The 16,259-nt window shown below is 34.0% G+C and overlaps 1 protein-coding gene across 2 annotated transcripts in view; it reads left to right on the forward strand.

The window, feature by feature from the left end:
* Tnks (tankyrase) overlaps window positions 1–16,259 on the forward strand; it is a 185,393-nt gene that overhangs the window by 50,814 nt on the left and 118,320 nt on the right. For both annotated transcript variants that reach the window (XM_087217230.1, XM_087217231.1), the window contains exon 3: window positions 13,398–13,493. In XM_087217230.1, the coding sequence (XP_087073356.1) occupies window positions 13,398–13,493 (96 nt within the window). The remainder of the gene's footprint in view (window positions 1–13,397; window positions 13,494–16,259) is intronic.

Here is a 16,259-nt window from a genome sequence, read left to right on the forward strand (position 1 = left end):
ACTATTTCCTGGCTTGTACAGGTCCATAGAACTGTACAAAGATTCAGAGAGACAAAGTTTCAGAGAGTCCTCACTAAACTAAGAAACTATTAAGTAAAATAATGGTATTTACAGGCTTAAAGAAAATACTTCTCTTTTAGTTCTTGGCTTATTCAAACCTGCTAATCTTTTTCACATTCGATGACTGCTAGACTATTCATCTGTAAATACAGTCTAGTATTAAGAATCTAAACCTTGACTTACTAAAAAACAAAACAAAACAATCACATTGTGTATTTAAATATGTTTATTTGGGGTCAAGCTTGAACATTTCTAAACTTGCTGTGGCACAGAGAGTCATGATTAGAGATAGAAAGCGTATATTTTGTTTTCCGTCCGTTTGGGCAGTTCTGAGTGTGGTCTGTTGAAAAAACATGCCTGAGTATGAGGATTGAGGGAATAAGAGCAGAAATGCTCTGGTGAGTCCCCTAATCTAGTTTATCACCTAACAACTGTGGGTTTACACAAGTCATCTAACTGCTTTGAGCCTTAATTTCTTGTTCGTAAAATGGGCATCATATATGCTGAATTAGGTTACTGTGCAAAGCTAAATAATGTCTAAAGCAAGTAGAGCCTCAGAAAATGCTTGTTTCCTTTGATTCCTTTTTTCCCTAGGTGGCAACAGAAAGGTGTTTGTGTAAATCCGTTTTGAATTCTGGCATGAAGGGGACTGCAGCAAAAGCTTACTGACTGGCAGTTCCTGATGTGGCTCTTTGTTACCATCAGTGCGAATTAGTATATGTCCTTTGTTTGATATCCTGTGTAATTTTTTAAATTGTGATTTGGTAAGACATGGATAACCACCACTACCCCCACTGTTATTTAGGCCTTTTAATTAACTTAATGGAAACATTGTATATGACGAACATCTTCTTCACAAATATTTCAGTATGAGAAATAATAACTTCTACTGGTTCTCTGTGACCAGATATAAAATGAAAGCTTATTAATATTGAATAAGTATGAACAGTGGTTAATATTTTTAATATTTATTTTATCTAATGTTGATTTTTGGGTTTTTGAGATAGGGTCTCTCCATATAGTTCAGGCTGGACTTGAACTCACTATGTAGTCCACACTGCCCTCAAATTCATGGTGATTCTCTTGCTTCATCCTCCTGAGTACTGGGATTACAGGTGCACAACCACATCTAACTGGTTAATATTTTTTAAAGCAAGTCAATTATGGATAAATAGTTCTTTTTCAAGCTGCCAGAAGGCATCATAGTTGCTTATTTCCGAAAATTGTAACCCACTAGGATTGAAAGAAGGACAAAGGGCAGAGAAGGAATTTCATTATTGAAAAAAAAAAAAAGGCAGCTTTTGCCTCCTTCAAATTGAGAAAAGGAGCTGAGGTGGAATCTGAAATAGAATAGGACTGAATACTACCATTAAGAAAGTTGATTATAGGATACTTTATCAAGTCCAAAATAAACACAAAGCAATATATACATACAGAATAATCTGTGTCTAAGTTCTCAAAGATGTAACATACCTTTTTAAAAATTGTATTTTTATAAAAATATATTAGAGGGCCAGGGATTTAGCTTAGTGGTTTCACCGCATGCTGCGCAAGTGCAAGGATCTGAGTTCAATCCCTGGTACCAAAAAAAACCAAAAACAAACCAACAAAAAAAATATATATTAGAAGCAAAATTTAATTGGGAGGTGTTTTATTATGAAATTTCATGTTGAAGTTTGATCATAAAGAGATACATTTAACTTATGAGATCGCAAATAGAATTCTCCCATATAAATTCAGTAAAATTTTATTCATTTGACCTAATTTTTACATGAGTAGTGTACTTTTAATATCTTTTTAAGAAAATTATTATATACATATGCTTACAATAATCTAAGCATTTTAAAAATACTTGTTTTATCTCCTAACGACCCTATGATGGTAGGTACTGTTATTGTCTCCTGATTTATAGTTAAGGAAATGGAAGCATAGGGAGGTAAAGAAGCTTCCTAGGGTTCTAGAACTAAATACTAGCTGAATTGGGATTCTAACTGGTGTAGTCTGACTACAATCTAAGCTCTTAACCATAGTTGTGTTGTTAACCTTAACTGTGATGATGTGTTGCCATTAATAAATGAAGCCAGCTGAGTAGCAAGGATCTTGATCTTTTTTGGGGGAAAAAATTATTTTAAAGAAATGCAGAGTTATTTTTTTCCTGGTGAGATACATGGGAAAAAGTTGTAAATAAATACCCATGTAATGAGACACACAAGGGCAAATAGTAGTTCACTGTGGTGAAATAAGTAATTTATCACAAAAATGCTGATTCCCAGATGTTGACAGAATTCTGAAATTTTAATCTTGTATATTAAAAGACTAAAACCAAAAAAATTTGACTAAAACCCTAGATCTTTGCAAAATAGAATTACTTGTTGACTATTTTAAGACTTAACACTTTTTTTTAGAGTCTGCTTTATCACAGAATTTGTTGATTTAGTTCACATTAGACTTACTTATTAATAATATTGCCATATTTTAATGTTACTTGACAGGAAAAATTTTCAATTTTAACCTATTGAGTAGAAATTAATTACTTCAAACAGCAGGTTTTAGAAAGCATTGTTTTGGCAAACAGCATGCATAAAGATGATTTTTTTGTCTGAAGAGAAGAATAAAAATAACATTTGTAATAAGCATTAAAATTAAATCCCCGGCCCAAAATAATGTACAAATGTACAAAACAAAACATACAGGTCCCGGTAATTTCACTTTCTCAAAGATACAATCACTGCTTTTTTTGAACTAGTCCACGTATGAATCTGTATGTTCTAGAACGAGTTTTAAATTGAAGATGTGTTACTGTAGTAGATATCCATCAAAGCATCTGCCTTATACTCTTCTCTCAGAACTAATGCCTCTTTCCCTATCACCATAGTTTATATTGCTTCTTGCTTTTCTGGCCATTTTTAAAGTCTAGAACCATTGAACCAAGCTGGACCAAGTTCTCTTTAGTGAAATTTCGGAAATAAGAGTCAGTTAATACAGGTAAATATGTTTGTATCTGAGAGGAATGGCTGTGAGACAAGGCTAGATAGCAGCAAGGTAAATTTTTTTGGACACATTTCTGCCTCTGCTCTTGATGGTTTACCTCTATTCTTTAAGAAATGTTCCTATTGTTAAGGTAGCTTATGTAGTTTGTATTCCTTGTAATTAAAAAAAGTCTATTTGATAAAGTCAATACTAAAAGAATGTTTATAGACCACACAACATCTTAAATTTAGAAGGATCCTTAGACATCATTTTTCACTGTTCACTATTACTTTTGTCCTTTTGAACTTATTTACCATTTATTGTTTCAGTGTACTGATTTACTACTATTTTTATGCTGTTAAACCACACAAATCTTTTCAAATGAAATATAATTTGCAAAATCCTGATATATTAAAGTTTCAGAGATGAGAAGCGTAGACCTTCGGGAATATTATTAAGCATCTTATAAGAGGTAGGACCTCCTCACTGTTGAGTATATGCACCAGGAGAAGTCAGATGAAGGCCAAAGCCTGACTGCCTAGGCTGGCAAAGATGCCACAAGCCACAAGCTGATTTTTTGTTTGTTTGGTTTCATTTGCTTAAATTCTTTTATTGGTACATTTTAGGTATACAATACATTTACATTTATCACTGGGTCACAAGCTGTTTTAGATTATGACTTACATAGACTACAAAAAGGATAAGCTGAAGGTGGCAGGTCCCTATGTGTCTTGTACCATACACCAAAAAGTATGACACTGAAAGAAAAAGGGCCAAATGACTGCATTAAAAGTTGTGGGATAACCAGTTTTTGAAGAAGCAGAGGATGACACAGAAAGCCCCATATGTCCTTAGAAGTGGAAATTGATAATGCACTGACTCATGACAGCATTCTATCTTCTCTTCCTCCAGAGGATCACAAGGCTTTGAACCTACACTTGGATTAACTGCAGTTCAGCTACTTATCTGTGAACTCTAGGTTCACAAGGCAGGGTTTCCAAGGCACAGTGGTAGAGCCATCACTGAACACATGTCAACAAAGAATTAGCTGGTCCAAAATGTCAGAGGTTCCAAAGTAGAACATTTCTGTTCTTGAATAACACTGTTCAATAGAAATACAATGCCAGTCACAAATGTGATTTAAAATTTTCTAATAGCTACATTAAAAAGAAATGCATGATTTAATATGTTTTATTTAACACAATGTATTCAAACTACTTCAATGAATTTATAAATGTTTTTTCAACAAAGTTTCTGAAATCTGGTCTATACTTTATACTTTAAGCACATCTCAGGTAACAATAAAATTTTTTTGATCTGTATTTGGATTTTATGAAATTTGCTGTTGAAAAGGTAGATTCACGTACCTGATGTTACAAACATATTAATCATTTCCCTGTAGCCAAACCATCGGTTCTTAAATTTAATGAAAATGAAATGCAAGTAAGAAATCAGATCATCATTCTCTTTAGACATATTTCAAAGACTCAGTGGTCACTTGTAGATATGGGCTACCATATTCGACAGAGTAGCTCTAGAACCCTGGGTAATTATTATTTTATGGCTAAAGAGACCAAGCTAAGACTACGTACCCTTTGATTCAAAACTTTTCCTTCTGAAACCTGACTTGGCTTCTTCCAATATGTTACACTAGAATACTTGTTCTTTAGTCTCTATTATAGAAAGCTTTGTAAGTGGGTCTTATTAGGCTATGCATTATGTAATGAGGTACTCAGGTTCCTCCAAGGATATTAATTAAGATGAAAGAAGCTTACTTCATTCAGTGAATGTTGCTAATCATTCAGTACAGGAGATGCCATTGAGCATCAAAGAAATGTTTATCTCATTTTCTCAAGAGAAACTTGCTTATTAGCATTAATATGTTGAGAGGGAACAGAACTGATCACTTTTTTGTGTCTCAAATTTAATCTGGTTTATACAGTGTTTATGTCCTTCTATAAATGCTAGAATTGGAAGAATTTAGATGAATATTCAGAGATTGAAACTGTGCTGTAAATATAGGTAGATCTTAATCATTGAAAAGGGTCCTAAAAAGAAATGCAAACATAAAATGTTTTTTTAAAAGGAAAATTTCACGAATGAGTTATTTTGATTTGGCTAATCAGACCTTGTATGTCTTGGTTGCAGAGTAGTACTGCAGACAATCTCCAACTATATCTACTTCATTTCCATTTATTTAAAATATTTTCAAAAGAATAATATAATTGATACCACCCAGATTAAATCTGGCCCATAAATGGTAATGTAGAGTTTTTGCAGCTATCAATAATTGGGTTTGTTTTGCAAGTATACATAGGAACAAATATAATCTCTGCCTAGCATACCTGTAATATAGCATGTGTTAAGGTAGGTTCAGAAATTAATCTTCAATGTAGTTAATATACTGTTTACTAACTTGCATGCTCTATTGAATTTCAGCTGCTTCCTTGTAGTTGTTTCTGATTTATATATGAAAATATTTTTTCTATCTGATCAGTTTATCCTGTTTGGGCTTTTTTTCCCTTTCCCTAGCAATGGTGATTGAATCCAGGGCCTTCACACTGAGCTACATGTTCACAGACTGTTAGACCTTCTAATTCCACCCTTTAGCTGGGTCGAATGGAACCTCTAGTTTTAGTTTTTTGAAGAATCTCCATACTGATTTCCACAGTGGTTGCACAAGTCTACACTCCCACTAATAGTGGAAAACGGTTCCTTTTTTCCCACAGCCCCACGAGCATTTGTTATTGATTGATTTCCTGATAATAGCTAGTCTTTCAGGAGTGAGATGGACTCTCAGTGTTGTTTTGTTTTTGTTTTGTTTTTTGGGTACTGGGGCTTGAACTCAGGACCTTGTGCTTGCAAGGCAGGTATGGCACCACTGAACTAAATCCCCAGCCCCTCAGTGTTGTTTTAATTTATATCTCTTGAATGATCAGTGATGTTGAACATTTTTTCATATATTTATTTGCTGTTTGTACTTCATCTGAGAAGTGTCTGTTCATTTTAGATGCCCACTTTTGGACTGGGTCATTAAATTTGGGGCCTCTGATTTTTTTGAGTTCTTTATATATTCTAGATATTAGTCCTTTGAGGAACAGCTGGCAAAAATTTTTTCCCACTCTGTGGGTTGTCTTTTCACTCTGTTGGTGGTTTCTTTTGCTGTGTAGAAGGTGTTTAAGATCTCAGTTGTTGATTCTTTGTAATACTTACTGTGCGATCAGGGTTTTGTTCATAAAGTCTTTGCCTGCACCTATGTCTTCAAGAGTTCTACTGATAATGAGTATTAATTTAGAAGTTCACACTCAGGCAGATGGAAATGTTTCAGAATTATTATTTTTGTTTGAAGGTCCACATTTTATCATTGGTCTAAAAAATAGGTCTGCAAAATATCCAACTCTGAATAATAGTTTTTCTGTCAAGTATCTTTTGACAGAAAATGGTATTTCATAACAAAAAGTGGTTAGTTTGGCTTACAGTTCGTATAATCTCTTACGTCCTTTTCTTGAAACAAATATTGTACTTTGATATACATCTGAAGTCTTTTATGTGTATGTTCTAATTCTTCACAAAGGTCAAGAATTGACCAAAGTATTAACTTTTACTCTTTATTAAGGACATGTGAAATCACAACTCCCTGGTTTTTAAATTGTAGATACATGCTAAGGAAGCATGTGGTATATTTTGGTGTCACTGCCTTGATATTTGCTAAGTTTCCAGCAATTTCATCCTCTATTGCTTTTGCACCATTGGTGTAAATATTAATACACTGAAACAAGGGAATAGTGTTTTAATATTATTATGAAAGTAGTTTTGGCCTTGTAGACCCCCAACTCTATTCTAGAGTATGGTGCTTATTTATTAACTAAAGTGGCCTTTCTGTCTCTAGTTGTGTATCCTTGTGTTAATGAAGTTTATAGATTCTCTTAACTTTGTCAAGGCTGGAATTCCTGTTTCTTAGTACTGCTCTTCTCCCAGCATCTTGGGTCTCTTAATTGTTTAATGTTTTCTAGCCATAGTATCTACTAATGAGGAAGCTCTGGTTGGTCTGTACTAAGACTACTTCTCTCTACTTTATGTTTGTCCTGAGCTATAGACCTTAAGGTTTGGGGAGAATCTTTGTTACATTACTTACTTTTGGGAAGTCTCAGGCTTTTATTGCTGTTAGTTTGCCCCATGAGACATTGGAAAGACAGCTGACAGTATTGTGATTCAGTAATTTTCTTCAGAAAAATGTTAGCTCCCATAAATGTCTACCTTCTAGATTACGCTGCAGTTTTCTACTGTAATTTTTTAACTGTCTCCTTAGCTTAGATGATCTTAGGAAGTTTCATTTTTGTTTGAAAGCTTGTTCTATTCATTGTTACCAAGGGAGATCTAAATAAGCTAGTCTGCCATTACTGAAAAATGAAAATTTGTGCCTTATAAATTCTAATTTATATTCATTAAGCCATACTGCTGTATTTATTTGTTGAATTTCCATGTTTACTGCAATAATTACTTGAATTTTGATATTTATTGTTAGTGGTAAATTAACTTTTGATGAAAAACATTATCTTGGCCATTTTCATGATATAATAAGTGTATCTTGAATGAAAAGATAATTTTAGGACTACCTATAATATGTAAATATGGACAGTATTATAAAGGAATAACTTAATGACATATAGTATTGTACCATTATAATGAACAAACTGAGCATGGCAGTGCATGCCTGTAATCCCAACATTCAGGGAGGCTGAGGCAGGAGGATCACTGTGTGTTTGAGGCCAGCCTGGGCTACATAGTGAGTTCGAGGCCAGCCTGCACTACAAAACAAGACCCTGTCTCAAAAAACAAACAAAACAACAATAACAAAAATTGGACGTTTCCAGAGAAGAAACTGAATATGTACTAATTCTGGGATATATCATATATTTCGGGTAAAAAATAGTTTGTCTCTTAAAGCCTGCCTGTGTTGGTGAGACTACTATATGTTGAAGGTTTTCAGTTAAAATTTGATCCTTTGATGTTTTATTAAAAAATTGAAAATTTTTGTTTGCTTATAAATTTTAAGAAACTTGGTCTTTGTATGATTCAGTTTTTGAGACTCTGTCATCATAAGTGACTATCTCTGTACTCTTACAGAGTAAGGTACTTTATAACTTTTATTATTTATTTATTTATTTATTTAGGTACCGGGGATTGAACTCGGGTCCTTGCGCTTGCACAGCAGGCAGCAAAACCCCTGAGCTAAATCCCCGGCCCTGCTTTATAACTTTTAAAACTAGGTGATGAACAGTTTTAGACTTTTAACATAGCTCTAAATTCACATAAACAGAATTTGTAACATTTTTGATAGTGTGATTTTTGTTGCCACTTAAAAGTGAAATCTTACTAAAACACCTTTGATTTGTACTTCAAAAAGTTTGCTACATTTTTAGCCTAGAAAATTTATTTTGTTTCTATTACTTGTCTTCTTAAATCAGTTAGCAGTGCCTTAAGTTAGATATAATTTACCATAATAGCACTTTTTGTATTTTTGTAGGAATTTGACAGATTGTGGCTTTGCATAAATGTAGAAATTTTTTTTGTTATTTGAAAATTAAAATGATGCAAATGCTAAAATTTAATAGTTTCAAGGAATGAAATGAAACAACATAGCTAAAGTCATGCTTTCTGAATGTAGTATACTGTAGCTGAATGCCTCTATTAGAAATGAGGTCACATCCTTGTTTCTATAGCATATTTATAAATGGCATTTTTAAAATGTGACGATCTTATCTTACTTTTAACTGTTGTTATGCCAGTTATATTTTTTCATCCTTCTTTCTTCAAAAGGAGACAGATGGAGTTGAGATTTACAGTGGAATGACTGGCAATGGTCAAGGCATTGAGATTTGTAGTTGATAATGTCCCAGTTTGTTAAAAATAACGTAAGAGAATTTTGACTGGAACTATAGTACTATTGAATTTATGTACTAGATGTTACTCAGATTTTAGTGTTCTCGTTTTCCTTCCAAACTTTACTTTGTATATTGTTTGTGTATTTTGGGGAACTTTCCTTGTGACATCTGTGTTATGTAAGAAGAATCTGTTTTATATTAGTGTGTTGTCAATGAATGTTGGTGATAAAAGATGTTTCTAATTGTATTATGTATTAATCACCTTTTAGTTTTTCCCTTTGGTGGCTCAGAACTTTGAAAGCAAATTTGAAGCATCCACTTGAATCTTGGATGCACCACTTCAAATGCAGTCTGGCATTCTTGAAAGCTGTCATTGTTGTTTGCTGTGTATATGCCATTTTTCTGGCATCAGAAAACAGTCCTATACAAATCCCCATCCTAACAGCAAAAGTGTTATCAGAGGCTTGAGACCTCACCCTAGATATCTGGAGATCACCTTGATGCACCTGGAATCTGAAGCATGGGCATAGTGTTTTACTTCAGTTGTCTGCTGTATAGGGCTGGGATTTTTTATTTTCTCCCTGATAATATTATAAAGAATAAATATAAATGGAAAAAAATTTTAAATGACATAATTCTAAATGTTTGCTGTCAATTTCTGTGCTTGTTTCAATGCAGATGGATTGCAAACAAGTCTGGGACCAAAACAGTCCATACACCACACTTTTAGTACACTCCTCAGAGCCAGGGATTAGCACATTCTGGCTTAGAGGCCAGCCTTCTGCTTTTGTATGGCCTGCAAACCAAGAATTGCTTTTATGTTTTAAAATGATTTTTGAAACTCAGAACACATGAAAATCCTATAAAATTCATATTTCAATCTCCTTAAGTTTTATTGGAACAAAGCTGTGCTCATTCATTATTGTCTGTGACTGCTTTTGCACTATAATGGTAGGTAGCATCAAGGCAGGGTTGAGAAGTTGGATACAGAGACAGTAGGATCCATGAAACCTGAATAGCTTCTGTTTGGCCTTTTACAGAAAAAAATTGCTTACTTCTTCCCTAAAACAAAGCATGCAATTAATAGTTATTTGTGCAGTTGACAGTACAAACAGGGTATGGGTTTTAAAATGTGCTTTAAATATTTAAATATTATCAGTAGCTAATAGGTATTGTCAAAGTTAAAATTCAGCCCCATTGCATTCCACTCTATGCTTTCATTTTAATTTTTCCAGCAATCTTATAGCCTTTCATGAAAGTTAAATAAATTTAGACTTCTACTAGTCTAATTGTAGGTACTTTTATGTCTTCTAAAAGTCTTAAATCTACTGTTTTGTTTTTTAATTCATATTTGATGAATTTAAAATGGTTAAATATTTTCTCCCGTAGATTTGATTATCATAAATATTATCATAAATAATTTTACTCTGCAGTATATATGCGTGTATCTTCAGGTCCAATGAAAGAGATATGACCTCAAAGTATTTAAGAAACGTATTTCAAAAGGACTACTCTTTTAAAAGTCACCTAAAACAAAATAAAACCATAACTAAATTAATGGCAGATCTGTGTTGCAAAATAGGAAAACTATAATAGGTAAAATACTGGTCATAAAAAGAAAGATTGAGGTTTTAGGTGACTTTGGAGGAATAGTTGAGTTTTCAGTACTTTTCCTCTACCATTCTTTAAAAGCTGTAGTATGAGTTGGGTGTGGTGGTACATGCCTGTGATCCCAGCGTTCTGGGAAGCTGAGACAGGAGGATTGCAAGTTCAAGCCCAGCCTGGACAACTTAGCAAGTCCCTGTCCCATAATAAAGAATTTTAAAAGGACTGGGAATGTAGCTCAGTGGGAAGGCCCTTGGCTTAATCCCCAGTATTGTGAAAACAAACAAAAAAGCTACAGTGTGAAAGTTCCATCATATAGCTGTCAAACTCTAAAATAAATATTCCTTTCACTCTCACATGCAACTGAAAAATAAACTTTCATAGTAGCTATTATTTCTTTTGTTTTTTTACCATTTGCATGTGATTACTCTTCAACTACATATGGTTATCAGCTTTCATTTGATTCTTGAGTCTGCTTTATGATACTCTTTGCAAACCAAATCTTCACATCAGAATTTCATCCTGAAATAAAAAATAAGTGTTCTTCCAAAAGCTTTATTTATTATGGTCACAATTTTATATTCTGGTACTTGCTGTCTTATACTTCTTAACCCTTGAGTTTACAAACATCTGAAAAATAATTCTGTTCATTGTTCATATTAAAGAATACAATATAGGGACTGGGTAGAGTGTGATATAGGGACAGTGGTCGAGTGTGTGCTTATTATGCACAAGACCCTGGGTTTGATCCCCAATACCCAGAAAAAACCCTTAAATAATACATAAGAGTCACCTTTATCTGTGGGAGATAAAGACCCCACAGTACACACCTGACACCACAGATAGTACTAAATCTTTTATAAACTATATACTTTTTTCCTGTATGCACAAATCTATGATAGTTTATAAATTTGGCACAGTAAGAGATTAACAGCAATAACCAATATGATAGAACAGTTACCACAGTGTATTATAACAATTGTTTTCAATGTGATTGCTTTTGTATCTTTTGTAGTTTAGAAGTGCAAAACCAGCATGAATTTCTTTTTCCCCTCTTCACAATTTCATGGATAGAAGATTTGTTCTTACCGTGTATCCAAGCAACTTTGCATATGAGGTTTTTTCTTTACTTATTGAGAACTTTCTCCTTTTCACTTTACACATTCTCTTTTTGGCATACCTAATTGTAAGCATCACTACTTTTGTGCTTTGGGCCCATTATTAAACAAAATTACTGTTACTCTAACATAAACACTGCAATACCCTTATAATTGATCTGATAACTGAGATGATTATCATGACGGAAGGGTATACAGCATAGACACCAGAAAAAGCCATGATTCGTGTCCCTGATGAATGAAGCAGGACTATGTGAAATTTCATCATGCTACTCAGAGTGGCACACAGGTTAAAACTTAAGATTTGTTTATTTTGGGGAGTTTTAGCTTAATATTTTCTAACTGGTTGACTGCAGGCATGTGAAACTGCAGAAAGCACAATTGCAGGTAAAGGGGGACTACTGTAGAAAGATCTCACTGCATCTTCTCAAGCCACAGCTAGTTGTAATATCCCTCATCCAAAACTGCTCAAAATCTAAGATGAAAACTTCAGGCTTATCAAAGGAAGTGGCTCAAAACTTGTAATCAAATTGTTTATTTAAACAGCTTTTTAATACATAGGTTGAGTATACCTTATGTAAAATGCTTGGGACCAGAATGTTTTAGTTTTTGGAAAATTTGCATATATATAATAAGATATGTTCAGATCGGGGTCCAAGTCCAAACATGAAATTCATTTTTGTTTGATAGATATTCTATACACATAGCCCAAAGGTGATTTTATATAATATTTTTAGTGCACCTGTGTTTTGACTGTGACCCATCACTTGAGGTCAGGTGTGGAGTTTTCTACTTGTGATACCATGTAGGTGCTCAAAGTTTCACATTCTGGACAATTTTGGATTTGGGGGCAAGAATACTTAATCTACTTATTAGTTTATTCATTGGTTGGGTAGTACAACAACAACACTCCCCCCCCCACACACACACCCCAGATGGGGCTGAGATATACTGTGTATTAATAAAGTATTACATCTGGATTTTGCTTAAACAATGATTTTCTCGTTTGTAGGAGCCTCTGTCACTAAGAATTCTCTGAAGGTACTTTACCCAAGACAGTGTGTGTTACATACTTTTCTTAGTGTCTGTTTCTGTTATGGTGAACCTGTCTGCTGTTGCACACATGCTGTAGGTTTGCCACCACTGATCTATTTCACTTTAGTGATTGAGTTTGTATTTTTAAAATTTTTTGATGGAAAAATTGTTACAGTTCTTTTTTGCAACCTAACTACAGAGGACCAGAGTTGCATGCATTACTGTGTCTGTTAAACTTACAGTAAGTTTCATGTGTAAGTGGTGATCCACTAAAAGGCTTGCAGTGTTACAACTATTCTGAGAACAGGAAGCATTTGGAAATTCAGCAGGAAAGCAGCAGCAGCAACAGCCAGCCACAGTGGTAGTAAAGACAAGGCAGGCTCACAGTTAGCATATTTCACAGTGTGAGCCAGTGAGCACAGAGCTTCCCCTACTGCTGCCTGAGGGAGGCAAACCAAAGCTGTATATTGCAAGATTTTTCTAGTTTCATGTTTATGATGCCGTCATGTGATAATACTGTACCATAAGTTGCCAACTTTGCTTTACTCTGGAGTAAAGATCCGTTGCTGCAATGCCTTTTTTCTTGTTCTCTCTCTCTCTTTTTCTTGAAAGAGAAAAAATTGTGCAATGTGTGTTTATGCCTACACCATGCCGAGGCGACACTTAACAGTAAATAATCTCTGTATCCCGGAGGTAAGATACTGTTTCTGCTTTCCCTGCACAGTGCTGCTGCAGCACGGAGCTGATCCAAACATTCGGAACACTGATGGGAAATCAGCCCTGGACCTGGCAGATCCTTCAGCAAAAGCTGTCCTTACAGGTAAGAAAACAGCTACCAAATTATTTTTATCTGTGGAACTACAAGCCTGATTTTATAAAATCTTTATACACTGAGTTTTTTTTTTTTACACTGATGAAACTAAACAAATATATATATGTCTAACTACTACTTTATTACTGATTATCTGTCTTATTAACTGCTGTGTTGTCATAAGCAATAGGATTGGTTATTCTACTTAGAATTAGAGCATTAAATCATAGCATGTTATTTACTCATATTTTATAGTTCACATCATAATGTTCTTATACCTCTTCTTCGTTGTTTCTTTTTAAGACCTTCACTATCGAGCAGGCAAGGGCAATTGTATTACTACAAAAGTAGTTTTGATTGGAAAGGCAACCTGCTGCCTACTACTTGGATCGATAGTTAAATAAAATACAGTGCTGCTTCTCCCTTTCCAGCCACTTTATATTTTCATGAGATGTTGTCAGTTTTACCATGATAGCCAGATTATTTTTAACTGGGGCAGTGTTATCTTTTTACTTTAGATAATGCAGATTTTGATCTTAAGTATTAGTTTTACTAAAGCAGATGCCAAGAACAGCAAAGAGGAAATGCTAGATTAGAAAAGACCTCTCATAACAATATAGAAAATGTTATAACTGTTATGATCTTGAGCAGCTGTTTTCATTGATCCTTATAGTCCAAATGCTGCATTGGATCTATTTTTGTTTTTATTCTTAGCACCTGAGTCCTGCTGCCTTTGCCCTCTTTCACTTAACTGACCTTTGTAATTTGGAGCCTCTGTCACTGCAGTGCTAACAGTATTGTTTAATTACATTTTAAATTTTCCCTGTTTGAAAAAAATAAATCTTTTGTTCTTAAGTTTTAGAGTCCATGCTGTGCATTTTAAACAGAGATTCTGAAGTGAATGGAAAATGTTTATATACAGAAAGATTTGAAAAAATATACAATTTTGCTTAATAAATAAAGATAACTTCCCACTGTGCTTAAATTAACGTAATCACTGCTCAGTTAAGTAATATAATTTTTCTCAATAAAAGTTTGATTCACTTGGTGAATCAAGATAACATACACTTGAAAAATAAAGCTCTTTAAATCAGTATGGATAAGAAATTTAAATTTAAATATAGAATTTAAATAATAGTCTCAGGCCTGCTTAGGTTCCTGCAAGATTTCAGTCTCTTCTTTTAACAAAACCACAGCAACAATAGCAGCTGGTCTCTAACCAAAGGAGGAGGATAGTTGATAGAAACAGAGGTACAGTATATTATAAATGCTGAGCAAAACTGTTTCTGTATTCTGTGTCTTCCCTCTGATCTTTCCTCTTCTCCCAGCTTTCAGTGCCTGCCTGTCCATTTGTTAGATTCATTTAATGCATCACTGCTTTTAGATCCACTTTTATTTTTTAAAACACAAAGTTTAAATATAAGTTATTAAAAATGAGCACCTATCTCCTAATTTGTAATGAATTTGAGGGAAGATTATGCTGGGGAAGAACTTCGGCATAATCACTCATAGAAACTGAAGATTCCTGGAGGGCAGATACTATGACTATTAAAATTGGTTTAAAAATTATCTAGTGGGCTGGAGATTTAGCTCAGTGGTTCCACTGCCTGCCTCACAAGCACGAGATCCTGAGTTTGATCCCCGGTACCAAAAAAAAAAAAAAAAAAATTATCTAGCTTTGTACTTTGCTTAGATAGCAAGATATTAAATTCTTTGTGGTCATAGGCGCAACAAGAAATTAAATGCAAAGGGGGAGAATCCAACAAAAAGAAAAAGTCATGACAATAGTAATTCAATACGTATCAGTTATAACCATCAGTGTTAATGGTCTCAATTCACCAGTCAAAAGAAATAGACTGGCAGAATGGGTCAAGAAGCAAGATCCAACAATATGCTGCATAAATTCTTTGTGGTCATAATACTGATTTTACTAATTGTTCTTTTCTGGAATGTCTACCTTTGGAAATGATATACAATTTTTGGATATGATTTAGAAGAAAAATAAATGCCTGCCTTTCAAGCACAAGGTCCTGAGTTCGATCCCTGGTATCAAAGAATAAAAATAAAAAGGGAGGTTAGTCTGGGGGTGTAGTTTAGAAGTAGAATAAATTGCCTGGTATGTTTGAAGTCCTAGGTTCGATCCTTGGCACCACAAAAGCAAATTTAAAAGGGGAGGCGTTATCTTTTAAGAGTGATGGCTAAATTCAGAGTTATTAAAGATTATTCTAAGTGATTTTGTGGGGAGAGAGGTGCAACTGTAGTAACATTACTTGAGAGTGAAGTTTTTGTTCTTAAATATTTTTTCTTTGGGAATGTACTTGCTGAAAATCTCTTTCTAACACCACATCATTTATGGTACTGCTTTGGTATATTAGCCAGAACTAGTACAAGTATGCTGTAATTTCTTTAAAGAAAATTAACAAAGTGAAAATTTCTTTTTATAGAACACTTAAAAGTATGTGCTTGATTAATGCTCTCTTATACATAAAGAATGCATGGAGTTCCACAGCACTATACAAAGCAACAGTATACCCTTAGTTTTATAGTTAAAGGACTGTATCATGCAGCTATTTGCTTTGGATTATGCTCTGAGGCATTTAAAAGTGAATTCTTAATTGGAGAGACTGATGAAACGCTTCATTAAATTATTGTGTGAGTAGATAATGTTTAGAAATCTTGAGTTTTGGGGGGGAACGTTGCTAATGACTGAAATTTTAAGTAACCAGCTAAACTTGGAAATGTTTGGGGGGTTTTTGTTCACTTTTTAAAAAATAA

This window comes from Heterocephalus glaber, unplaced genomic scaffold (genome assembly GCF_053883595.1).
Source record: "Heterocephalus glaber isolate CG9 unplaced genomic scaffold, H.glaber_assembly_v1.0 deba00001461, whole genome shotgun sequence".
In the NCBI taxonomy this organism is placed as follows: Eukaryota; Metazoa; Chordata; class Mammalia; order Rodentia; family Bathyergidae; genus Heterocephalus; species Heterocephalus glaber.